The sequence below is a fragment of the Peromyscus maniculatus genome, chromosome 9 (genome assembly GCF_049852395.1).
Source record: "Peromyscus maniculatus bairdii isolate BWxNUB_F1_BW_parent chromosome 9, HU_Pman_BW_mat_3.1, whole genome shotgun sequence".
In the NCBI taxonomy this organism is placed as follows: domain Eukaryota; kingdom Metazoa; phylum Chordata; class Mammalia; order Rodentia; family Cricetidae; genus Peromyscus; species Peromyscus maniculatus.
The window spans coordinates 49,467,149-49,493,681 of NC_134860.1; the positions used below are offsets into that span (position 1 = coordinate 49,467,149).

At 43.5% G+C, this 26,533-nt stretch overlaps 2 protein-coding genes across 3 annotated transcripts; one reads left to right on the plus strand and one right to left on the minus strand.

Annotated features, from left to right (window-relative positions):
• The first annotated feature begins 18 nt into the window (after positions 1-18).
• On the plus strand, positions 19-15,594 carry Tox4 (TOX high mobility group box family member 4). 2 transcript variants are annotated; one of them, XM_042284827.2, is made up of 9 exons: positions 19-278; positions 463-531; positions 7,789-8,031; positions 8,904-9,164; positions 9,474-9,704; positions 11,951-12,031; positions 12,553-13,296; positions 13,790-13,935; positions 14,456-15,594. In XM_042284827.2, the coding sequence occupies exons 1-9, from the start codon at positions 273-275 to the stop codon at positions 14,514-14,516; spliced, it is 1,842 nt and encodes a 613-aa protein (XP_042140761.2). In that variant the 5' UTR covers positions 19-272; the 3' UTR covers positions 14,517-15,594. The 2 variants fall into 2 exon arrangements, with proteins under 2 accessions (XP_042140761.2, XP_006993454.2); XM_006993392.4 differs by having other exon boundaries at positions 102-278; positions 13,772-13,935.
• A 336-nt stretch (positions 15,595-15,930) lies between these two features.
• Positions 15,931-24,989, minus strand: Mettl3 (methyltransferase 3, N6-adenosine-methyltransferase complex catalytic subunit). Its single transcript, XM_076544977.1, has 11 exons — positions 24,735-24,989; positions 21,557-21,774; positions 21,068-21,472; positions 19,807-19,982; positions 19,045-19,261; positions 18,648-18,835; positions 18,209-18,247; positions 17,724-17,832; positions 17,566-17,631; positions 17,079-17,191; positions 15,931-16,198 (listed from the first exon to the last, which is right to left on the minus strand). Exons 1-11 carry the CDS (start codon positions 24,832-24,834, stop codon positions 16,087-16,089), a joined length of 1,743 nt encoding a protein of 580 aa, XP_076401092.1. The 5' UTR covers positions 24,835-24,989; the 3' UTR covers positions 15,931-16,086.
• Between the last annotated feature and the right edge of the window lie 1,544 nt (positions 24,990-26,533).

The window sequence follows — 26,533 nt, forward strand, 5'->3', positions numbered from 1 at the left end:
CTCTATTGCTCTCCCCAGAAATCCTCGCTGGATCCTGAGTACCCGACGCCGCCTCTAGGGCCGCCCCGCGCTCTTCTACATGCCATCATCCCACCAAGCTCCAGGGGGCGACAGCGAGCCTTCCGGCGGCTCGGCTCGCGACTCGTTCGGCCGGGGCTCCGTCCAATCAGCGGAGAGCGACGCTCCCCCCGTGCGGAAGTGACGCGTTCGGAACCCGGTGGGGCCGGTGGGAGCGATGCGGACGCTGAGAGGCTGGTAGGGCTGCTGTGAAGATGGAGGTAGGCGCCGGGTCTCGGGGGTTTGGCGAGCAGCACGGCCGACTAGGTGGAAGCAAACACTGGGAGCCGGGCCAGGGAGGAGCGAGGGGGGCTCGGGGGTGCTGGGGGCCGCCGGGGTTTCAGCGCACCCCGGCTCCCCTCACTTATCCCCCGTGGCTTTTTTTTTTTTTTTTTTGGTTTGCAGTTTCCCGGAGGAAATGACAATTACCTGACGATCACTGGGCCCTCGCATCCCTTCCTGTCCGGGGCCGAGGTGAGCAAAAGCTGCCGACGCTGGGGCAGCGGTTGGGGCAGGACGGTGCGGGGAGAGCGCGGGGGCGGACGGGAGCTGGGGGAGGACGGTGGCCCAGGCTTCGGGAGCCTCGGAAGGCTGTCGGGAGCGGGCGGGGTGGGGGGGACGACGGACGGGAAGCGGCTGTCATCCGAAAACCAGGATGTTGGTTGGGGAGACTGCCTGTGGAAGGAAGGGGTCCGGTTCTGAGTGTCGAGAACGAAGGAATTGTCGGCCTTGGTTAGGGTGAAATCGAAGCAATAAGATAGCAAGGAAGAAGGTTTTTTTCAGTAAAGACATCGAGATAAGAAAGTAGTTTATCTAGCAAGGGTTCACCTCGGACAGGTGTTAATTCTTTGAAACTTCTGATAAAAGTGGTTACTTTTACCGACGTGGTTTCTGCGTGCTCTGCTAAGGAAGGACAGAAGGAAGGAAATGACTGCTAGAGAACATAAAAGGAGTGGAGTCTACCTGTTTGCCGGTGATTATAAACTTGGAGCAGATTACTTCACTTTTGGATCACAGTTTTTAAAAAACTATAACAATAGGGTTTGTTAGTTTTGTTTTGTTTTTGTTTGTTTGTTTGTTTGTTTGTTTTTTGCTTTTTTCGAGACAGGGTTTCTCTGTGTAGCTTTGCGCCTGTCCTGGATCTCGGTCTCACAAAGATCCACCTGCCTCTGCCTCCAGAGTGCTGGGATTAAAGGCATGCGCCACCACCGCCCGGCCCCTTGTTTTGCTTTTTAAATATGGTGTGAAATAGAAACAATGGTTGTTGGAGCCTGTAAGACAGCGATTTTCAACCGGCGGGTCGCGACCCCTTGGGAGTCGCATGCCAGATATTTACATTATGATTCATAACAGTAGCAGAATTATAGTTATAAAGTAACAATAAAATAATTCTGTAGTGGTGGGGTCACCACAGCATGAGGAACTGTGATAAAAGGGTGGCAGCATTAGGAAGGTTGAGAACCACTGCTCTAAGATATTCCAGAAAACGTGGTTGACAGATTTTACTACTATAAGCATAACACTTCTTTAGGTAAAGCCAAAGTAAAAGATGCAGTGTATGATAATTTCCTTTTTTTTAGAACTTGAACCTTGGACCTCCTTTTGAGGATTATATACTCCCTCCTACCCCCAGCGATGTGAATCATTTGCATTTCTTTTTCTTTTTTTTTTTTTCCAAAAGTTGTCGATTGCTGATTTGTGGGTTTATCCTATAATAAATCCTAACATGTTCATGGTTGAGATTGACAGTGAGTAGTTGCTAGTTTTTGTTTTAAGAAGCCCTGGCTGTCCTGGATCTCACTATATAGTTCAGGCTGGCCTTTAACTTGCAGAGCTGCCTGCCTCTACCTTTCCCTTTCAGAGCGCTGGGATTAAAGGCATATGCCACAACACCCGGCTGCTAGTTTTTTTTTTTTGGGGGGGGGGGCGTTTTTTTGTTTGTTTGCTTGTTTTCTGAGATGGGGTTTCTCTGAGTAGCCCTGGCTGTCCTGGAACTCACCATGTAGACCAGGCTGGCCTTTAGTTTTGAGGTCAAAAAAAAAAGGAAATACAAATAGTTTTCAAATTTATCCCACCAGTGGCCCCTTTTATGAAGTTGAACAATGAAAAGGTGGTTCCATTAGAGATGGCACCTCTTACCTCCAGGGACTATGGTAGTGGAGCTCTTGCCTGCTGATTCCAGAGCCTTGATTCCAGCACTGACAGAAAAAGGGAAGTTTCCAGGCTTGCATCTGCCCTCCTTTTTCCTTTTTATGACTTATGATCTTTTTAGTGAGAAGAGGGGGCACACAGCTAATTTTTTTTTTTTTTTATGGTTTTTCGAGACAGGGTTTCTCTGTGTAGCTTTGCACCTTTCCTGAAACTCCGCTTTGTAGACCAGGCTGGCCTGGAACTCACAGAGATCCGCCTGCCTCTGCCTCCTGAGTGCTGGGATTAAAGGCTAAATTTTAAGCTTAATTTCAATAGCTTCCTTTAGGCCTGGGTTCTGTTATTGTTTATTTACAACTTTTTTTTGTTTTGTTTTTGTTTTTTTGTTTGTTTTTTGGTGTTTTTCAAGACAGTGTTTCTCTGTGTGACAGTCCTGGAACTCATGCTGTAAACCAGGCTGACCTCGAATTGACATCTGTCTGCCTCTGCCTCCCAAGTGCTGGGATTAAAGATGTGTGCAAACACTGCCTGGCCTGTTATTTACAACTTCCACACCTCCTTATTTCTCACCCTCTTGGTGGTGAATTTTTAATCTTTATGGTTTTTGTTTTGGGGGGATAGTTTCACTATGCAGTCTTGGCTGGGGGCAAACTTGCTATGTGACCAGGTTGGCTTCCATCTGCTTCTGCCTCCCAAGTGCCGAGATTAAAAGTGTGTGTGTGTGTGTGTGTGCGCGCGCGCGCGCGCGCGCGCGCACACCGCCATGCCTGGCTTTTATCTTTATGTTGATTGGTGTGTGAGTTTTTCTGTCTTCAGTCTTACTTTGAACTTCACAGATAACTTCAAAGTGGGTGACTTTTTTTAGCAACCCTTTTTTGAAGAACAGTAATTTTTCAAGTTTTTGTTTGTTTATTTTTTGTTTCAGTTCCCATAATGCTATGTGATGTTATAATCTGAAGGGTCTTGAGAAAGTCCACAATAGCTGCCTATATAGAATACTAACCATGAAATAATTGGAGAATTAGACTACGTTCACGTTAGGAACTTCTTTATATCAAAAGACATCATTATAAGGGCTGCAGAGATGAGTCATTGGTTAGGAGCGCTGGCTGCAGTTGCAGAGGACCTGGGTTCAGTCCCCAGCACCCACAGGACAGGTCACAAGAGCCTGTAACTCTGGTTTCCACACTCTCTTCTGGTCTCTGTAGGCACTGCGCACACAATAACACAGGCACACATGCCAGCAAATCATTCATACAATAACATACAAGTGAAAATAAGTTGTTCTTTTTTTTTTTTAAAAAGACATTGAGGCTAGAGAGATGTCTTAGAGATTTAAAGCATTTGTTGTTCTTGCAGAGGACCCAGGTTTAATTTCCAGCATACATGTGGTGGCTCACAACCATCCATAACTTCAGTTCCAGGGGGTCTGATTCCTTTTCTAGCCTCTGAGCACTAGGCACGCATGTGGTGCTGATACATACATGCAGGCGAAATACTCATACATATAAATCATAATAGGTGTGATGGCGCACGACTTTAATCCCAGCACTTGGGAGGCAGAGCCAGGCAGATCTCTGTGAGTTCAAGGCCAGCCTGGTCTACAAAATGAGTTCCAGGACTATTACACAGAGAAACTCTGTCTTGCGGGGGCGGGGGACGACACAAAAAGACATAATTGTAAATACATATGTGAAATTTGTATTTACAAATACATTGTACATACGTGTAGAGAGTTTCATGTATGAAATTCTGAAGATTTAGAATGATACATTAACAAATAGGTACTCAAGAAGAGAAGGTATTTATAATATACACATGTAACTCATTTAGAATATACCAAGTACTAGTACAGTTTGAAAATGAACAGAAGTTTTAAACCGTCAGATAACAAAGAGTCCATCCAAACTGCCATGAGGTAATTGAAGGTATATGAAAAATTTGCCATTTAAAAGAATGAGTGTCAGAGAGGAAGGTGCAGTATTATTGCACTGCTTCAGGTAGGAAGCTGTGTGATGTGAAGATCAGTCTTCTGTTTCTCTCAGTGAGTTGGCTGGTACATGGTGTTTTGTGTTTGAGCACACCTTCAATCCCAGCACTCAGGAGGCAGAGGCGGCAGTTCTCCAAGTTCCAGACCAGCTGGGACTACATAATGAGGTCCTGTCTAAAATTTGATCTGTTAAATCAGAGTTTTCTTTTCAATTGCATTGTTTGGCTTTTAAGTCGGTTGTTCTTATTTTTTTTTTTTTTTAAATGTTCATTGGTGTTTAGCCTGTGTGAGGTGTCAGATCCCTGGAATTGGAGTTACAGACAGTTGTGAGCTGCCATGTAGGTGCTGGTAATTGAACCCGGGTCCTCTAGAACAGCAGCCATCTCTCTTGGCCCCTAAATCAGTGGTTCTTAACCTGTGGGTTGCAACCCATTGGGGGGGCCATTGAACAACCCTTTTACAGGGGTCACATATCAGATTTACAATGCAATTTATTTATTTTAAAGATTTATTTATTATGTATACAGTATTCTGCCTGCATGTATCCCTGCAGGCCAGAAGAGGGCACCAGATCTCATTACAGATGGTTGTGAGCCACCATGTGGTTGCTGGGAATTGAACTCAGGACCTTTGGAAGAGCAAGCAGTGCTCTTAACCTCTGAGCCATCTCTCCAGCCCCTTCAATGCAATTTATAATAGTAGCAAAATTACAGTTACAAAGAAGCAATGAAAATAATTTTATGGTTGGGGTCCCCACTACATGAGGAACTGTATTAAAGGGCTGCAGCATTAGGAAGGTTGAGAACCGCTGTTCTATGTGCTGGGATTTAAGTGTGCACCATCACACTCAGTGTGTTCTGTTGTGTTTTTATTTTATGTGCACTGGTGTTTTGCCTGCTTGTGTTTCTGTGTGAGGATCCCTGGAACTGGAGTTACAGACAGCTGTGAGCTGCCATGTGTGTCCTGGGAATTGAACCCAGGTCCTGTCGAAGAGCAGTCAGTGCTCTCAACTGCTGAGCAATCTCTCCTCCCCATACTCTGTTGTTTTTAGAAATAATTTTAAGGATCCATAATAACAGGATAAATTAGATGTTAAAGTTGGTTTCTTCAAAATGAATATACAAGGAACTTTTTTTAAATTAAAAATTTTATATGTATGGATATTATGCCTGCATGTATGTCTGTGTACCACATGCCTAGTGGCCATGGAGGTTAGAAGAGGGCATGAGATCCCCGGGGACTGTAGTTAAACAAAGTTGTAAGCCCCCTAGGAATAGAACCTAGGTCTCTGGAAGAGCAGCAAGTGCTGAGCCATCATTCTTGCTTTAATAAACTTTTGTATTTTATTTTTTTTAAAATAATGGATGGTTGGTATATGAGTCAGTTTTAGAGTTTTTGCTTAGTATGTGGTAAGCTCTGAGTTCAAGCCTCAGGGCAAATGATTGAGGATAAAGAACAGAGAGAGAGAATAAGAAGAGGAGGGCAGTGGTAGTTTTCATGTTTGCTTCTCAGAATCGTTTGAGTCTGAGTGCGCACACAGAGGACTGAAGGCATTTGAGCCCCTGGAGTTGGAATGGAAGGTGGTTGTGAGCCACCAGACTGGGTGCTGAGAACTCTGCAAGAGCAGCAAGTGTTCTTAACTGCCAATCATCTCCCTTGCCCCTCTTTCATTCAGTATCTAAGCATCCTTTATCTTATTATTTTTTATTTTTATTTTGTGAACATTAGTGTTTTGCCTGCATTTTATGTCTGTGTGAGGGTGTCAGATCCCCTGGAACTGGAGTTACAGACAGTTGTGAGCTGCCATGTGGGTGCTAAGAATTGAACCTGAGTCCTTTGGAAGAGCAGTCAGTGCTTTTAACCTCAGAGCCATCTCTCCAGCCCCCCATATTTTAATTGCATTATATCTATTTACTATGTGTATTCCCCCCCCCTCTCTCACACACACACACACACACACACACACACACACACACACGCATGCTTGTACCCCTTAACGGGGTTTGGTGGTGAGGAATAGGTTCTCTCTCTCTCCCATGTGGAGCCCAGGGATTGAACTCAAGTTGTTAGGTAGGCTTGGTAGCATGCACCTTTATTTACCCACTGAACCATCTCACTAGCTCCTGAGCATACTTTTTTTTTTTTTGGTTTTTCGAGACAGGGTTTCTCTGTGTAGCTTTGTGCCTTTCCTGGAACTCACTTGGTAGCCCAGGCTGGCCTCGAACTCACAGAGATCCACCTGGCTCTGCCTCCCAAGTGCTGGGATTAAAGGCGTGCGCCACCACCGCCCGGCTCTGAGCATACTTCTTATAAACATAATCCCCAAACTGATCTTTCCCTAAAAAAAAAAAAAAAAAAAAAAAAAAAAAAGCCCAGAGCTTGGGAACAGTTTAGACTTTTCTCTGCCTCTGGAATGCTAGGATTAAAGGTATATGTGGCCACACGCAGCTTATTTTTGTTTTCTTGAGATAGGGTCTTTTTCACTAGATGGCCTGGTACTAACTACATAGCCCAGCCTGGCCTGATACTCATGGTAATCTTCCTGGCTCAGTCTCTTGCTTGCTGAGATTCAAGTATGTACCACTGTGCCAGGCTATAATCTCTGTTTTTATAGGTGAGGAAAACCTGCCCAAGGCCATGAGCTGAGATGAGCCATACTACAAAACCACCTGCTTATTTCTTGTAATACTTTATTGCTACAGATCCTTCTATTTTAGTTGTTAGTGCCACAAGGAAACTGTCAAACAAACACATCTTAGGTTAGACATTGCTGTTAGTTCTGTGAGAGTGCTCCCATTCCAGATAGGAGTGAAGTTGAGTGTGCTGGTACACGCTTAATTACAGTAGCCAGGAGGCTTGCCATTTGAGACTAGGTCCTGAAAGGAAAGAAAATGGGGGGAAAACCCAAAACAAACCAGAAGACTGGTTATTATTAGACTTAAGAGGGGACGACTGAGCCAGGTGCTCTAATCTTTTTCTCCTTGTGTTTACTTTTTATTTTTTAGACAAGCGTTGCTATATAAGGAGGCCAGCCTCAAATTTACTTTGTAGCTATTATCCTTTTTCTTGGTTTTATTGGGCCCCCAAATCCTATACAAGTAAGAATCTTATTTGCTAACACTGAAATTTCTAAAATGGTGAGGGTTTTTTGAGATAGGGTTTCTCTGTGTAGCTCTGGCTGTCCTGGAACATGCAATGTAGACCAACTGGCTTTGAACTCACAGAGATCCCACTGCCTCTGCCTCCTGAGTACCAGGATTAAAGGTGTACGCCACCATGCCTACTTAAGATGCCTTAAGAAACTCTTAAGTGCGAATATTTTAGAGGTAGGTAAGTTTCCTATGGCAATATTTTTTAGGATTTGATCCAGAGGAACCTGAAACAACAAAGTGTGATTGGCTGGTGAACAGTTCATTTCTGTGGTCTGAAACTTCAAGTGTAATATTGTGAGATAACTGGTGTATATTAGTATCTGTAGTAGGATGTTTAGCATCATAGGCTGTTTCCTTACTTACTTGTGTTTAAAGACTAATTAGAACAGGAGATATGCAGTTTCTCCTCTTCTTACTAATTTTTTCCCCTTTCTTATACAGACATTCCATACACCAAGTTTGGGTGATGAGGAATTTGAAATCCCACCTATCTCCTTGGATTCTGATCCCTCCTTGGCTGTCTCAGATGTGGTCGGCCACTTTGATGACCTGGCAGACCCCTCTTCTTCACAGGATGGCAGCTTTGCAGCTCAGTATGGAGTTCAGACATTGGACATGCCTGTGGGCATGACCCACGGCTTGATGGAGCAGGGCGGGGGGCTCCTGAGTGGGGGCTTGACTATGGTAAGGAGTGACACACAGCGGCGCCTTCACCCAAGCTCATAGGGACAAAGGTTAATCTCTAGTCCATGTTAAACATGGCTAGTACTGGTTTCTTATTCTTATATAAGCTTAAGACTCAACCACAAAGACTTAATTTTACCTGAATAAATGAGATTGTCTTTAAAAATAATTTTAAGTTGTAAAATAGCCAATGTTAACTTGGACATTTTGAAATGAAAATGATTCATATTTTTTAAAAGGGTTTTTTGTAATAGTCTTCCTATTCTGGAATTCAAATGTATATATAAATGGCACATTGAGTGATTTATTTAAAAAATGGGCTGAACCAAATAAAGTGCTAATTATAGACTCAGAAGTTATAAGTGTTTAGCATTTCCAGCATGTCATTAGTATCGCATCTCCATGTCATGTGTTTGATGACAGGCATCCGTCTCCACTTCAGCTTCTCTGCTCTCATTGCCTATGCATTACAACTTTAAAGACTATTATTCTGGGAGATACCAGTGGGTTTAGCTTGTATGTTGTCATTGCCCACAGATTATACTAAATGAATTATTTGTCCTTTTCTGTTTGTTTTTGAGATAGGGTCTCACTATAAAGCCCTGACTGACTTAGAACTCAGATAAGTAGATCAGGCTGGCCTTAAACTGACAGAGATTTCACCCCCTTCCTTTTATCTCCTGAGTGTTGGAATTAAGGGCAGGTGCCACCATGTCTGGCCTCCCAACATTTTTTTTTTTTTTATGTAGACAAATTATTTGATGTTCTGTAGGGTTTAAATGATGATAGTCTACATGAGCCAGGGATTTTTAAGGAGGGGGACATGGTATTTTAATGTTTAGTGTTTTAATTAGTCCTTCTGCTTCTCTCAGGACCTGGACCATTCTATAGGAACTCAGTATAGTGCCAATCCACCTGTTACAATTGATGTACCAATGACAGACATGACATCTGGCTTAATGGGACATAGCCAGTTGACCACTATTGATCAGTCAGAACTGAGTTCTCAACTTGGTTTGAGTTTAGGAGGTAGCACCATCTTGCCACCTGCCCAGTCACCTGAGGATCGTCTTTCAACTACTCCTTCACCTACCAATTCACTTCATGAGGATGGTGTTGATGATTTCCGGAGGGTGAGGCATTCCCTGCCAAAATTAATTCTACTGCTATTCTAGGGTAAAATGCTTGTCACATAAAGCTTAATCATCTTTACTTGGTTCTGGGTGTGGGTTCCTACCTCTTCATTTTGTTACAATGCTCTCTTCAATCTCTGTTCTTAGTGATCCTCACTCACATGTGGTTTCCAAACCATTGCTTCTGTTTTTAGCTTAAATGCCATGGCTGTGGCTGCTTTCCCTCCTTACCTGCTGAGCCATCTCTCCTGCCTAGTTTTGTTCCTATCAAAACCCTTTCTTAGTTCTCTCTGTTTTTCTCCCTGACAGCAACTTCCTACCCAGAAGACAGTGGTGGTGGAAACAGGGAAAAAGCAAAAGGCTCCCAAGAAGAGAAAAAAGAAAGACCCTAATGAACCTCAGAAGCCAGTCTCTGCATATGCATTATTCTTTCGTGATACTCAGGCTGCCATCAAGGGACAGAACCCCAATGCTACCTTTGGCGAGGTTTCGAAGATAGTGGCTTCCATGTGGGACAGTCTTGGAGAAGAGCAAAAACAGGTGAATAGCGGGTAGTAAACATTTTCTAAGGTTTTAATTGGACAGAATCTTAGTGTTCTGTTGCTGTGAAGAGACACCATGACCACAGAAACTCTTACAAGGAAAGCATTTAATTGGGGCTTGCTTACAGTTGCTCAGAGGTTTAGTCCACTGTCATCATGGTGGGGAGCATGGCAGCACACGGGCAGACATGGTGCTGGAGAAGGAGCTGAGAGTTCTGCATCCAGGTCTGCAGGCAGCAGGAAGAGGGCAACACTGGGCCTGGCTTGGGCTTGTGAAACCTCAAAGCCCAGCCTCAGTGACACACCTCCAACAAGGCCACACCTCCAATCCTTCTCACACACTCAAATATGTGACCCTACGGGGACCATTCTTGTTCACACCACCATGGGTCTTTACTTGTCAGCTCTTTGTTAATGGCAGTCGCACATCCTTTATCTTAGAAGTTACAGAAAAAATCATTTTAATTTATTTTTGTGACTGGATAGCAAACCCAAGGCTTTATATATGCCTCAGCTCTCCTATTTTATACATGTATGCTTTCTTACTGAGCTAAATCTCTAGCCCAGAAAATTCATTGCCAAACTATAAGTAGGACTGCAAGATGGCTCATTGGGTTTGAGCCCCACATCCCTCATGGTGTAAGGGAAGAACTAACTTCTACAAGCTGACCTCTAATCTCTACACACATTTCCAGAAACATACACATGTACACACAAGTAATTGATAAAAATTCATTATAAAAACACTGCATCCTTCCTAAACTGTTAAATAACCATCCTCTCTTTACTAAAGATGGACTCTACCAGGTGCGATGGTACATGCCTTTAATCCCAGCACTGGGGAGGCAGAGGCAGGTGGATCTCTGTGAGTTCAAGGCCAGCCTGGTCTACAAAGTGAGTTCCAGGACAGCCAGAGTTACACAGAGAAATCTTGTCCCCAAAAAACTTAAAGATGGGACTCTGAGGTTCACTGCCCAGTTAAGGTCATACAGCTTCCAAATGATAAGGTTAGGATAGTCTAGTTTCCTTATTTCAACATTCCATATGACATCCACTAATAGTGCCTAATCCCTCTGTGTCTTTAACTGTTTAGTTTTTAGGTAAACTTCCTAAAGCCTCATATTTTTCTATTTGTAAAGTTAAGCTCTTTCTTGTTAAGTTGCATGTTAAAACTATCCCTCTTCAGGTACAGTTTCATTAATGGGCTTCTCATGAAATGTAAACTTAAAAAACCATAGTTAATCTCCCTAAATTTAAACTGAATTAAAAAAAAATCAATTGGTAATAGTGGTATGTACTTCCAGCACTTAGGAGGTAGAGGCAGAGAGGATCATGGATTTCAAAGGTTAGCTTGAGAAAGGTGTGTGCCGCAGGAGGTGTGGGTGGAGGGATATTAATCATCACATGTAAACTGAAGATAGCTGTAATTTTTTTTTTTTTCTTTTGTGGAGCTGAGGACTGAACCCAGGGCCTTGTGCTTGCTAGGCAAGCACTCTACCACTGAGCTAAATCCCTAACCCCCAGATAGCTGTAATTATCATTACCCCACATGCCTGTCAAAGCAAGTCCTCAGTATCTAAAACAAAAGGCTGAATTTATTATAATTTATTTTAGTTACTTATTGCTGCTTTAATTCTCATCCTCATGGGTTAGTTTGGTGTTTCTGCTGTTTTTGCCTGGATTTCTTACTGTTGCAACAATATGGTAGGCTATGGTGGCTATGGCTGGCAGTACTACCATCTATTAGTTGGTATGTTGTTGCTTCTTCATGTAGCGTCTCATGTTTTAAGCACTATGGTACATTCTAATGACCAAACAAGTCACAGAGACAGTCCAGATTCAATAGACGAGGAAATAGCCTTCAGCTTTACCTTCAGCTTTTAGTGGGAGAAGGGGCACATAAGAGGTAAGGACTCTTGGGACCATCTTTGACAACTTAGCACATTTCTAGGGGAAAAGTTTCAGAGTTGGGTAGTCCTGAGCTATGTAGATTACTGACCTTACAATTTGGAGATGGTTTTGTTTTTGATACAGCAATGAACATGGATTGCTGTTCACTTTAGAAGTGTAGATACTCTTAGTAAGACAGTAGATTGAATTTGCCATAAAGGTCATTTTTGCTCGCTCAAAAAATGGTTTCACTGAAAGGAGTGGTCTGAGGTTGGACTGAGTTCCTGATGGACTGTAATAGATTGTCAGTTTCTCCTAGGAGTATGGTTCATTTGAAACAGTGTCTTCTCATAGGTGTATAAGCGGAAAACTGAAGCTGCTAAGAAAGAGTATCTCAAGGCGCTAGCTGCTTATAAAGACAACCAGGAGTGTCAGGTAAGATGACAACAAATGGGTATCTCAAACCAACTCATTTTATAAAAGTTGTTATAGGTAAATCTCTCTCACTCACACACACACACACACCCCTCTCAAAAATGGAGGGGCACATGTTAGAGTACTGACTCTACTTGCAAAGGACCTGAGTTCCCAGCACTCACATGGTGGCTTAGGACCATGTGTAACTCCAGAAGACCCAGTGCACTCTTTTGACCTCCCAAAGCATGCATATATTGTGCACGTATGTGCAGATAAACACACATACACATAAAATAAAAATGAAAAAAGAAGCCCTGTGGAACCTATTACTACATAGTTAAAATTGATTTAAGGCTTCCCAAGTATTTCATATCATAAGCCTTGCAAAGTAGTCTTTGAGTTTATCCATTATTTTCAGTGTTTGTAAGTATTTATTTTTCTGTCTATTACATATCTTTTCTTGAAATGTAATGAGGATGAATGTGTGCTGCAGTGAAGAGTAAATGACTCATTGCCTTTTTATTTTGGTCTTCTTTTAGGCTACTGTGGAAACAGTGGAATTAGATCCTGTCCCACAGTCACAGACTCCTTCACCACCTCCTGTGACTACTGCTGACCCAGCATCTCCAGCACCAGCCTCAACGGAGTCGCCTGCTTTGTCTCCTTGCATTGTAGTTAATTCCACGCTCTCATCTTATGTGACAAACCAGGCATCCTCAGGGGCTGGAGGTCAGCCCAATATTACCAAATTGATTATTACCAAACAGATGTTGCCATCTTCTATTACCATGTCTCAAGGAGGAATGGTTACTGTTATCCCAGCCACAGTGGTTACCTCCCGTGGGCTCCAATTAGGCCAAACAAGTACAGCTACTATTCAGCCCAGTCAGCAGGCCCAGATTGTCACTCGGTCAGTGTTGCAGGCTGCAGCAGCTGCTGCTGCTTCTATGCAACTGCCTCCACCCCGACTACAGCCTCCTCCATTGCAACAAATGCCTCAGCCCCCAACTCAACAGCAAGTCACCATTCTGCAGCAGCCTCCTCCACTTCAGGCCATGCAACAGCCTCCACCTCAGAAAGTTAGAATCAATTTACAACAGCAGCCACCCCCTCTGCAGAGCAAGGTTGTGCCTCCACCCACTCTGAAAATGCAGACTGCCCTCATCCCTCCAGCTGTGGAAAGCAGCCCTGAGCAGCCTCTGAACTGCAGCCCCGAGGCCCACCCAGCAGAGGCGACCTCTCCTGAGACAATCTGTGAAATGATCACGGATGTGGTTCCTGAGGTAAGCCTGTATTGTTTCCTCAAAAAAACCCAATTCTGCCAGTTTTTTTGTTTGTTTGAGATAGGGTCTCATGTAGGCCAGGACATAGACTCACTGTAGCCAAAGATAGCCTTGAATCTGATTCTCCTGCCTCTGCATGCCAGTTTTAATTTATAACAACTTACTTTAAAATAAAATTCTTAGGGGTTGGGGATTTAGCTCAGTGGTAGAACGCTTGCCTAGTAAGTACAAGGCCCTGGGTTCGGTCCTCAGCTCCGATTAGAAAAAAAAGAAAAAAAATTCTTAGTTGGAATCTACATGTCATCCTGCTTCGCAAGACTCTAAAGCTTGGTTATAAAGGAGAAGACCAAGAACCTACCTTTTTCTGGAACTCCTTCTGTGAGGGGGTATGGTACCTATTTCTCTACTGGAATGTGAGATGTTTTAACTAGGTAGGTAGCACTCTGATCCATCCGTGTTTGCTCCCTGTTCTAAGGTGGAGTCTCCTTCTCAGATGGACGTTGAATTGGTGAGCGGATCCCCTGTAACACTGTCACCTCAGCCTCGATGCGTGAGGTCTGGTTGTGAGAACCCTCCTGTGGTCAGTAAGGATTGGGACAACGAATACTGCAGCAATGAGTGTGTGGTGAAGCACTGCAGGTGAGCGCAGCAGTCTTCAGATTGAAGTGGTAGTTAGGCGGGCTCTTGGGAAGTGGTCAGATTACCTTAGGCAGATAGGCAGATGGATAGATCTGATTAGGGATGCTGCTAGAAAACAGCTTGGTCGGATCGCTTAGGGATGCGCTGTAGCTCAATTGAAGATAGCTGGCCTGGCATGAGTAAGGGCCTGATTCAGTTACCAGTGCCAAAGAAATTGGTGAGGGATAGGTAAGGGGCAAGTAGCAAGTGAAAGCTTTGCCCTTCTACCAAAATATTCCAGGGAATTACCTATATCCATGGAAACAGCACATGTGTTCTAGCCCCAGACCTCTAAGAGATAGATTAGCACTGTCACTACTTCTCACTTTTAGGTTCCTTTGTTCCTATATTTACTAAGATGATAATGTTATGTTTTGGTGATATAGGGAATTATTTGGGTATGTTTTTTATTGAAAAGACAAAACATAGTTCAAGAATATATATATCCAGGCTATAAGTTTGTGTTCTTTCCTTCTTTTAGGGATGTATTCTTGGCCTGGGTGGCCTCTAGAAATCCAAACTCGGTGGTGTTTGTGAAGTAGCCTTTCCTCTTCAAGCCTTGAAGATTCATCTGCCGTACACAAGTCCAGGAGCCTGTTTTTGAAAGACAAGCTGGGCTTCTTCTGGCAGTGCCTGACCTTTACGCCCAGCCCTTCATGCCCCCACCTTTTCTTTCTTAGCAGAGGCCAGTGAATTTACTGTCATTTGGAATTGCTTTGCACTTCACTACAAGCAAAATTACCAGGTTAATAGCACAGGGAAGGGTGAAGGGACTATGGAAGCAAATCATGGGGGTTATTTGAAGAAATGTGTCAAAAATTGTCAGAGGCCTTGCCTAAAATGTTATTGGGGAAGTGCTTAGCTCTGCTCCTCGGAGGAATCAGCACTGGGATAGGAGGCTTAGGGTTACAGCTCAGTGGTAAAGTGCATTGGGTTTAAATCCCAAATTAAAGAGGAATGAAAAGACTGACTTAAAATTCCCTTTAAAAAGGGAACACTATTATTAATCTACACAGTGCTTTAAGATCGAAGGTTTGTGTGGGTAGGGTTATGGCCTAGCACTAACAAAGCTCTGAGTCCAGTTCCCAGGTAGAAAGGTCAGGAGTTCAAGGTCATAATTGGCCACTAGTGAGTTTGAGGCCAAGCTAGGCTACATGAGGCAAAGTTAGAACAAAGGTTTTGCAGAGCATGGTGGCCCATGACTTTAATCCCAGTATTTTGGAGGTGGACATAGGAGAATTTTCTATGAGTTAAAAGCCAATCTGAACTTACATAGACCTTGTTCAAAAAACAAAGGCTGGGTATGGTGGCACTCTCCTTTAATCCCAGCTCTTGGGAGGTAGAGGCAGGTTGGATCTCTGAGTTTGAAGCTAGCCAGGGTTACATAGTGAGATCCTGTCTTAAGGTCCCCTCCCCATTCCTGACACACACATACACACCTCTCAGCACATTGGGCTGGAGGGGAAATGACATCATTCAGGACTATCATTTTTTCCCTACAAGTATTTCTGCAGTCAAAACTTCCTTTACCTAACTTGATTACCAGTTTTGCATGTAAGAGGCAGAACTCTATACCCTAATGAGAGGTTTTACAAAGTAAAGAAGTTGTGTTTGATGAAATATCTTAAATGTGCTTTCATTTACATAATTTATAAACCAATCCTTTCACATTCTAGGTTCTTCTTTAACTGAAGATGATCTATTTTTCTTACAAATAAGCTACAGAATAATAAACCAGCAAAACCACACAGAATAAGCAAACCATATGCCTGGTAAAACTAAGTGAAATTCAGATTAACCCTGTTCATGGCATACTAATTGCTAAGCACTGTGAACCTGTATAGTCCTGTTTTGTAATGATCAACATATTAATGCTATTCCATGTGTCCATTTAATTTGAACATTTACAACATTCCATGACTCATACTGAGAAAAGAGTTGCACAAGAACACATGCTGAGTGGCAAAGTCAGAATTTCACTTCAGAAATTCTAACTACAATACAAACTTTTATTTAAATACGGGGTAGGGAGCACTACTGTATAAACACTCCTCTTAAGGTGTGGTCGATAGAGCCATGGCTATGAATGGTTAGCTTCATAAGGAAGTGCTTCTATAAATTCTTAGGTTTAGAGATGATACCATCTGGATACCTTTGCTTAAACCGGGCAACCACATCTGGGTCTAGTAGGTGTATCCCATCCAGTTGGTTTCCGAGAGTAATCCTAAAACAAGAGGGGAAAGAGACAAACCAAAAAGTTCTATAAGGGCTTGCACTGCTAAGGTTTTGTTTCTTTAGGTCTCAGGCTGTCCTGAAACTCTCTATGTAGACCAGGCTAACCTTGAACTCATACAGATCTGCCTGCTGCCTTCTGCTAGGGCTAAAGGTGTGCTCCACTATGCCCAGCCCATGTCAGATTTTAAAAAGATCAGAACAAAGTATATGGCAGTTGATCACTTAGGAGCTGGTAGAGGTGCAGATATTAAAACTGTCTGCATTTTTATTTCTTTGGTGGTAGTGGTGGTGGTGGTGGTGGTGGTACTGGGGGTTTCATACGGGAGTCTTGCATGTATGCTCTAACACTGAGCTACATCAGTCAACAGCCCCCCTCCCTTTGGATACAGCTCTCACTAAATTAAATTCGTTATGTAGCCTGAGGAAGCCTTAAGCTTGTAATCCTTCTGCCTCAGACTCATGTCACAGGATCCAGCTTGATCTATATAGCTAAGGATTAGTAACTGATGTTAGCCAGGCCTATTTCATTCATAGTCATTGCCAATGAATAATCTTTTGATATTAAAATGCCAGCCATAGGAGTTAAAGCATTAAAATTGACAAATTAAATAAATGCTTAGTAGCCACTAGGGGGCAGATTTAATATATCCCACAGAATAGGTGAGGATCCTTAGGCTATTATAACTTTGAGACCAGCTCTTTGGATTCTAGTGAATGTCGTAGATTCCAGTAAAATGATTTAAACATAAGCTTAAGCCATCTGGCATCTGAGCTCTTTAAAGCCCATCTGTAGACTACCAGGATATATACAACTCATTGACTTCTTGTCCTTAGCTATAAAGTTTTGTCCTGTTCTCTAGTAAAGTTACCAGTTGGGTTGCACATTGTGTGGTCGTCCAAATAACTCAATCTTGCGGGTCCCAGGGGACAATCTCTCAATCATGCCATATATTTCATCTGGTTTATGACTGGTGGAACGAACCTAGAAAATAAAAACCAAGCTACTTAAAGTTATTCAAGATTGCAGGGCTGAAGAGATAGCTCAGCAGTTAAGATCACTGACTGCTCTTCCAGAAGACCCCCGTTCAACTCCCAGGACCCACACAGCAGCTCAGAAGTATCTGTGACTCCAGTTCCAAGGGATCCAACACCCTCACAAAGAATTATATGCAGGCAAAACACCTGCATATAATTTACCTGAAGTAAAAATAAATTTTTTAAAAAAGTTTTTCTCAAGATTGCAATTCTACCCCTGTCTGTTAAGTTATCCAAATGAATAAAAAGTTGGAAACTATACCTGACAGGAGAAATTGTATTGAAAATATGAAAGCTTTAGATGCCTGGGGGAGCACATACCTCAGCTACAATCACATCACAATCCAGACCCTGGTTGAAGCCTTGGGGATTTCCTTTGACACCAACCTGCTCATCACAGAGAACACTGTTATTTATAAACCACAGCTTTTGGACTTTTACACAGTTCCTCGTCCTAAGTTGGGCCTATTGTTACTCACCAAGCAGTGTTCCTTTCCGTGGTTCAGCCAGTGGCCTGTGCGGCCTGTCCTGATGATGCGCTGTAGTTGATTAGTCTTCACCCAGATGATCTCATCCACCCGTTCATAGCTATGGAGCATGAGAGAATGAACTACAACCTCAGCTTCACGGTTGAGACACAGTGTTAGGGTTGAGACACAGTGTTAGACACAGGCACAGACTGATGGGGATACTCAGAGAAGGGAACGTGCACCTCTTACAACTAAAACTAAATCTCCCTCAAAAAATGCAACACTTGGGACTGGAGAGATGGCTCAGAGGTTAAGAGCACTGGGTGCTCTTCCAGAGGTCCTGAGTTCAATTCCCAGCAACCACATGGTGGCTCACAACCATCTGCAATGAGATCTGGTGCCCTCTTCTGGTGTGCAGGCATACATAAAGGCAGAATGAACACTGTATACATAACATCTTTAAAAAAAAAAATTGCAATACAATTTCTACTTACCCCCAGAGGTTCAGACACTCTCTGCCCAATTCCATGGCCCTAGAAAGAAGTAAAAGTTAAAACAATTTGCCCGTAATTTTCCCTTCAAAATATCTCATGTCTTAGAAACATTTACATGGAAAACACCATCAAGGCAACTGAATAAATCTAAGAATGAAAAGATGGAACAGCATCTAATCTTAATGACTATTTTTCTAAAATCAAGAATCCCAAGTATTTGTGCTATAAATATTAAGTCTCATAGAAGGGGGTCGGCATCCTAAATCAGTGACACTTTTAATCGCAGGCCTGAGAAAACCCAGCCCCATGGGAAGGGGAGGGATCCTTAATCAGTAACACATTTAATCGAATGCCTAAGAAAACCCAGGATTTTATTTCCCACCCAGTTTTCACTCTGTACTATATTTGCCCATACCTACATATCTGTGGATTATATTACCTGCCTGTGACCCAGAGGAAAAGAAAGCCATCATCCTGCAGTACTGGTATATTGAGCCTGCGCATCTCATCATCTGTTAAGGTCCCATATGGTAGCTCCATGTGAATATCCCAAGGTGGGTCAGCCATCACAACTGCAAATTTGCCCAAGATACTGACGTCCAGGTAGCGGATATCACAACAGATCCACTGCATGAGGTAGTATTTGGTCATCTTTCCTTCCTTCACAGATTCATGGTCCCAAACCCTCTAACTCAAGTATTTCTATCCCATTCCATTCCCATCAGTGAGCCAGATTGCTAAATTATTCCCTATTTTTCTACACGTACGGATACCCCATTCAGTTTAAGTCTATAGGTTGAAAGGGGTTTTCCCAGGCTCTCCAGACATGTAGGTACCTGAGGTGGAAAGAGTCGATCTGCACTGGAGTCGCCACCAACACTCTGCGTAAGAGCAAGCTCCTGGCTTGGCGTATGCTCCTTGCTGCTAGGACCCTCCGAATCCATGCAAGCATCAATTTCATAGTGAACATATTTGCAGGTATCCATGTGGAAACATGTGTTAAGGAAAGAGCAGTCACCTAAAGACTCATCAGTGTGCTTATTGATAATTCGTCTGGGGAAATAAAAAAGGGGGATCAGAATCAAGATGGTACTTCAGAAGTAGATCATACATTCAAATGCAAGATGTCTTATTCTCCCCCAATTTTCTGTATTGTTAAACTTAAGAACTCGTTCTCTTGAATAAAGACTTGATCTGGGTGCAGTGGCTTAGGCCTATAATACCAGTACTGGTAGGTAGAGCCATAAGGTCAGAAAGGTCATCTTCATCATGGCCAGCCTGAGCTACAAAAACCGTGTCTCAAAAACAACAAAATACAGACTTTCTTCTCTTACTATAGGAAAGACCCTGACCGTTACATCAGAATAAAACACTGGCCTACGCCCAGGTAGTTTCTCTAGGACTATCCTCCTTTCCAGAGAACTTTAACTTTAGTTACTGGTCAGAGATATAGATGCCTGACTAGAAATCTTCCTTTTATTTACAAGTGAACCTATATTCCTTCTCATACAATGGCCATACCAAAGACAGATGGACTATGCTGAAAAGGAATTACTGTTTCTGGAAGACCCTCCCCACCTCATTCCCTCCCAAGAGACCTGAAGTGCAGCTTGCGACAAGGACGGTCAGCATCACTGGCTTTCATGCACTCTTCCTTGGTCCCATAGTCACAAAATTCTTGCACCTGGGCCCGACCTCGAGAGCGGAACTTTTCAACAATGGATTGTTCCTTGGCTGTTGTGGTATTTAATAGCTCTAGGATCTCCTGACTGACCTGTGACAGAAGTAGCCTTGGTCTTAAGAGTTTGTAGATCAATTAGCCCTTAAACCACCTCCACAAGTCTACCTCACAGTCATGTCCGAGAAGAGATCAATGAGCTAACAGTATAGGAGAATGGCTTTAGAAAGGAAGTAAAATACAAAAGCCTGGTTTCTACAACTGAACATTAAGCTGATCTTGCCTCCCTAGGAGTATAGCTTCCCTCAGGCCAATCTGCATTGATATAGTACTAAGAAAGGCACAATGCTAGTATTCTATTGCTTACCTCAGTATATTCAATAATTCTATAAGGGAAAACATTGTTATCCTCATAGAAAGCCAAACTAACTTTTTTTTAAAAGATTTATTTATTATGTATGCAGTGTTCTGCCTGCATGTTGTATGCCTGCACACCAGAAAAGAGCACCAGATCTCATTACAGATGGTTGTGAGCCACCATGTGGTTGCTGGGAATTGAACTCAGGAACTCGGAGAGAGCAGCCAGTGCTCTTAACCTCTGAGCCATCTCTCCAGCCCCCAAACTAACTTTTTAAAACTAAACTAGAAGTCATAAACAGATGAGAATTCAATGTAGTTCTAATCAGAACCATTGATAATTTCATTGATTTCCATAACCTGGTCCAAATGAATATCATTTAGGATTCCTGTCGCCCTATATTTATTTGAATTGCTCTTTTCTCTGAATCCTCTTCTGAGGATTCTTCCAAATAGATTCCATAAATCAGGACCTCCTAACAATATGATTACTACAGGACTTCCTACAATATGATATTTTGGGCTAGACAGTTTTATTGTGGGGGAGGTGTCCTACTATGCACTGTAGCATATTTAGCAAAATTTTGGCCCCCACCTTCTAGATCCTGTATCTACTCAATGCCAACAGCACTCTCCAGTGCTGTGACCATAATGTAGCCGGACACTGCCAAACTTCGGTGGAGGTGAAGGTAGAGGAAAACCACCTCCAGCTGAAAACCACTGCTCCGAGTCTGAATTCTGAGAAATACTTCTTGTCAAAAGGTAACACATCAAAACTGTAATTCAGAGCATAATGTGAGCGAGCATTCCCATATGACCCCTACCTTCTTGCTCTGTTGTTCTTTAGTAGACTGTTGGTTCAAAAGACTTTCTATCTCCAGATCAACATCTGAGGCAGCATGTTTCCTTGATTTCTTAGGCGGCTCCTTAGCTGGTTCTGATGCTGAAGAGGTCAAACCTGATGCTAAAGAGCTGGCAAAGGCAGCCACGGTAGTCGAGTCCTGTTCTGCACGCCGTTTCTGCCCTGTGATAGACCCTGCTGCTTCTCCAAGGCCTTTCTTGTCGGCCACAGCACCCATCATGGCAGAGAGCTTGGAGTGGTCAGCATAAGTTACGAGAGTGGGATGTGCATCATCTTGTAGGAGACCTCGCTTTACCTCAATCAACTCCTGAGCTGCAAATTTCTGTAGAAGGCTTTCCACCCCATCTTGAGTAGCAGGTGCATCTGGCTAGAGAAGGGAGACGAGCATGAGACACTACCACGACCAACAGCAAATATGTGATCAATTCTAATTTTATCAGGTTGTTATTACCGTAGAGATGGCAAGACGGATGGAAACAGCATCAGTGGGCAAGGTTAAGGCCAGATCTGAGAGGTGGTGGAGCAACTTCTTCTCCAGCTCAGGGTCTGTAGCTAACTCAGGGACCACAGAAGTGGTGCTGGGCTTAGGGCCACTAGAGGTGGGTGCAGTTGGCACTGGGCTATCACTACGGAAGGTTGGGGACAGTGCTGCTTCTGGATTCCTTAAATCTAGAAGAGAAGAATTTTTTTAATTAAGAAATTTTCTATTCATTTTACATACCAACCACAGAGCCCCCTCCTCTCCCTCCTTCCATCCTCCGAGCCCATGTTTTTGTTTTTAAAGACAAGGTTTCTTTGTGTAGCCCCGACTGTCCTGGAACTTGCTGTGTAGATCAGGCTGGCCTCAAACTCAAATAGATCTCTCTGTCTCTGCCTCCCAAAGGCATTCGAGGCCACCCTCTGGCAACACCATATTTAACAAGCTTTTTTGTTACTAGGTTTACTTCAAACAAAACACCAAATCTACCTACTCAAAGCAAGCAATCTGATAGTTGTGCCTACATATTTGTGATTAAAATGTTACTGCTCTTAATTCTTTTTCTGTTTTGAGACAGTGTCTTACTATGTAGCTCTGACTGTCCTGGAACTCACTATGTAGATCAGGGTGGCCTCAAACTCAAAGATCCACCAGCTTCTGTCTCCAGAGTTCAGGTATTAAAGGTGTGGTCTACCACTCCTACCTTTTTGATTTTGAGACAAGGTACTCAGGATAGCTATATCCCTGAGGATGACCCTGAACTCAAAATCCTCTTGTCTTTCAAGTTCAAGATTATAGGTGTATGCTTCCACACTCAACTAGATCTACATTTTTCAGTATGTTTTTACATAAATTTTTTTTTTCAGAAACACCCATATAAATACATGTTTTTGCATTTGTGTGTGTGTGTTGCAAGTGGCAGCCTCTGTAACTCTCTGCCTTATTCTCTTCCTCATCTCAGCTGCTGATAGTGTTTGGGGTTTCAAGACCATGCTGGGGGTTTGAACTCTGGTCCTCAAGCTTGTGCAGCAAATACACATCCCCTAAATGACTGTTTTCAAAAAGGTAATAAGATACTTAAGTCCAGGAACTGGAGTCTTTGGTAAGTTGGTTAAAAACCAGTTTAAGCCTGGGTGGTGATGGTGGTGGTGGTGGTGGTGGTGGTGGTGGTGGTGGTGGTGGTGGTGGTGGTGGTGGTGCGCGCCTTTAATCCCAGCACTCGGGAGGCAGAGGCAGGCGGATCTTTGTGAGTTTGAGACCAGCCTGGGCTACAGAGTGAGTTCCAGGAAAGGTACAAAGCTGCACAGAGAAACCCTGTCTAGAAAAAAAAAAGAAAGAAAGAACCAGTGTAGTCATCTGTCTATGACAGATATGTAATTATGTTTCCTACATAAACCTGATATACCAAAAGAAGCAGCAGCGGGAGAAATGGCTTGGCAGTTAAGAACACTGACTGTACTTGCAGAGGACCTGGTTCAAGCCTCGGTTTCTACCACCCACATGGTGGCTCACAGCCCAGTTGCAGGGAAATGGAAGGGTGGAGGGAATCCTTTTCTGGTCCCCATGGGCACCATATGCATGGTACACATGCATGGTACACAGACATCACAGGCATACATATAGACAAAATACACGTATACCATACACATAAAACATAAACGGGAAAAATAAGAAAACCAAACTTACCAGGCAGAGAGGTTAGTTTGAATGGTGAGGGGAAAAAAAAAATCTCCAACTCTTGGTTTCTAATTATTCCCTGATTCCTATGTTTTGCACCTTTTTTTTTTTTTACCATACTGCCTTATTTTTAAAAGTGGTGTAATCTGACAAATTTTGTATTGGCTAATAAAATTTAAAAATCAAGGCCAGGGCTGGAGAGATGGGTCAGCAGTTAAGAGCACTGGCTGCTCTTCCAGAGGACCCAGGTTCAATTCCCAGGAACCACATGGCAGCTCACAACTGTCTGTAACTCCCGTTCCAGGGGATCTGACACCCTCACACCAATGCACACAGAATAAGTTAAAAAAAAAAAAAAAAAAGATTTAAAAATCAGGGCCAATTCAAGTGGCAACTCCAGTAGGAAGACTCCACCGAGGACGCCAATTCTTATTCATCATTTTATTGAATATGGATTTATTTATTTATTCATTCATTCATTTATTTATTATTTCCTATTGCTTTTTGAGACCAGGGTCTCTCTACCTAGTCCTGGCTGTCCTGGAACTCACAACTCCCTGTGTAGACCAGGCTGGCCTCAAACTAATAGATATCCTCCTGTCTCTGTCTCCAGAATGCTGGGATTAAGGCATGCACCACCGTGCCAGGCTTTCTCCCGGCCTTTTCTTCTAACTTCCTAGATTTTAAGCTCCTTTAAGGTAAGAACCATGTTTTATTTTTGTCACGACTCATGAATAGTGTAGATATGCAATTAATGCTTACTAGTTATGGTAAGATTCTTGCCTGAGCATCCAGGTCCAGAAAATGAGCACATGAACTTAATTTCATCAAGATCTGCTGACGGAAGTTGAGAATACTAACAAGCATTGTCACAAGCTAGCCACGCATGTGGTATGGATTCAGTATTCTGGCAGAGCTTTGCAACTACTGATTTACCTTAAACAATTGACCTTGTGCTGGGGAAGAACGTTAGGGTAGGACTCAAAATCTTTTCAAGTTCCTCCAAGTTTTCCGAGTTTGTCATACAAGGGAGAGGGGAAAAAATGTTTTAAACCTTTAAGACCAACCCAAGTGTTTTCAGATTCTCCCTACGTTTGTAAACACTTTTCCCTACCCATTGAGCACCACCTAGTGAGGACCTTGTTGTGCCTGATAAACTGGGGGCATACAGGTGTAATCCCTGCCCAAAGTGTTAAAGAGATGACACAGTGACTGAGCAATCGCTACAACTAAGAACAACAAAAAGGGCCTTGCTTGCCCCCCAGAATAGGGTACTGAGAGGCTTCCCAGGGGAGGCGGCACAGGCTTCCTGCAGGTGAGCATAGGTTTCGGCTACTCGGGGGGAAAAGCAGGCTAGCAACGTTCGAGGCGTCCAATAAATGGTCACTGCGGAAAGGGCGCGGAGCCCGGGCTGTCTTTCTCTCCTGGGGTGGCTCGCCCCTCCACGGCCCGCCCCAGCCACCCCGCACCTCACCCAAGTGCCCCGAGTCCTGCTTCCGCCTCCGCTGCAGCCGCTCACGAAGCGAATCCAGCTGTTTCTTGTGGGCCTGGATAGAGCTCCACGTGTCCGACATCCTAGCTCCCAGCACCGACCCGGCTCGAATCAGGCGAGGCGAACTAGCACCTCCCAAGCCTAGAACGACGAGACATGCAACTCTCACGCGGACGCCTGGAGGCCAGCCGGATAAAGAGCCAAGATGAGAAGCCACTTCCGGCTTCGCGAGCGCAAGCTTTAGGTGTTGGCGGAACAGCGGATGTAATCCTTACGGCTGTTCTCTCTCGTGCTTCCGGGAGCAGTGAGGCTGTGTGTGCCATGTCAGTTGCTGGCAGAGCGGCCATATTGATTCTTTCAGTCCTTCCGGAGTGACCACACATTAAATTAGCGGGACTAGAACACGCGTGGGTGGGTGACGGATGGATGTTATTGGTTGAGAGACAGATGGGCGGGATGGGGTGCACAGATTGTTAGTCTAGTTGATTGTACACCCAGGTCCTTGCACACAGTATACCACAGATTTGTACCCTTCAGGCCCCGGTTTTCTTTTTTCTTTTTCATTTTTTTTTTCTTTTTTCTTCTTTGTTTTTCAAGACAGGGTTTCCTGTAGCTCGCTTTATAGACCAGGCTGGCCTCGAACTCACAGAGATCTGGCAAAAACTCAAATCAGCCTTGGTTTATGGTACAGATTGGGTGTTGATCTCCCCGCCCCCCCAGATTTGTCTTACTCATATGAGTGCTTCGCCTGAATGTCATCTGTGCACCAGATACAAACCTAGTACCTGAGGTGGTGAGCCTCCGTGTGGGTACTTGGGGATTGAACCCAGGTCCTTCACAAGAACGAGTGCTATTCAACAATGAGCCAATTCTCAAGTCCCCCGGATTCCCTAAATTAAAGATTATTGGTTTCTTCTTTCCTTTTATATATGTGGAAAGACAGGGAGTTTCACTATGTGGCTCTACCCAGTCTTGAACTAACAATCCTCCTGCCTCAGTATCCTGAGTTCTGGGATTTCAGACATGTTCTAAGACAAACAGCTTAATAGACAGCCATCTTTGCAGCATGGAGAAACAGTATTTTAAAAATGTACAGGAAATGTGGAGATAGCTCAGTAAAATGCCTGCTTTCAAGTGTGAGATTCTGAGATTCCCAGAACCCACAGAAATTTAAGAAGAGCTGTGTGTAATGGCAGACTTTCTTTTTTTTAAGTTTAATTTTGAAAAAGACTTACTTTTGTGTATGAGTGTTTGCTTGAAGACCAGAAGAGGGAGTCATCTTTGTGAACTGGAGTTACAGACAGTTGTGATCTGTGATGTGGGCCCTGGGAATTGAACCTGGGTCCTCCAAAAGAGCAGCCTGTGCTTAGCTACTGAACCATCTCTCCCCCACCCCCGATTTATTTATTTATTTATTTATTTATTTATTTATTTATTTATTTATTTATTTATTTATTTATTTATTTATTTATTATGTATAGTGTTCTGCCTGCATATATCCCTTCAGGCCAGAAGAGGGCACCAGATCTTGTTGTAGATGGTTGTGAGCCACCAGGTGGTTGCTGGGAATTGAACTCAGGATCTCTGGAAGAGCAGCCGGTGCTATGAACCTCTGAGGCATCTCTCCAGCCCCCTGAACCATCTCTTCAGCCTGTTGTTAGGTAGTTGTAATCTCAGTGTTGGAAATGTGGAAACCAGTAGATTCCTGGGGCTGGCAAACATAGCCAGAAACAAGAGCGAAAGCAAAAGATCTCCCTTATTGGCGTATGAGAGCACTGCTG

Bases quoted from the DNA above. Each gene is read 5' to 3' on its own strand.
- Tox4 (XM_006993392.4), top strand. The intron at 8,032-8,903 runs GTAAGGAGTGAC...TGCTTCTCTCAG, and splicing joins TGAGTGGGGGCTTGACTATG to GACCTGGACCATTCTATAGG. The intron at 13,936-14,455 runs GTGAGCGCAGCA...TCCTTCTTTTAG, and splicing joins TGTGTGGTGAAGCACTGCAG to GGATGTATTCTTGGCCTGGG.
- Mettl3 (XM_076544977.1), bottom strand. From the start codon at position 24,834: ATGTCGGACACGTGGAGCTCTATCCAGGCCCACAAGAAACAGCTGGAT. The intron at 21,473-21,556 runs GTAATAACAACC...TCCCTTCTCTAG, and splicing joins TCCGTCTTGCCATCTCTACG to CCAGATGCACCTGCTACTCA. The intron at 18,248-18,647 runs GTAATATAATCC...ACTTCTTTCTAG, and splicing joins TTCCTCTGGGTCACAGGCAG to GGCCATGGAATTGGGCAGAG.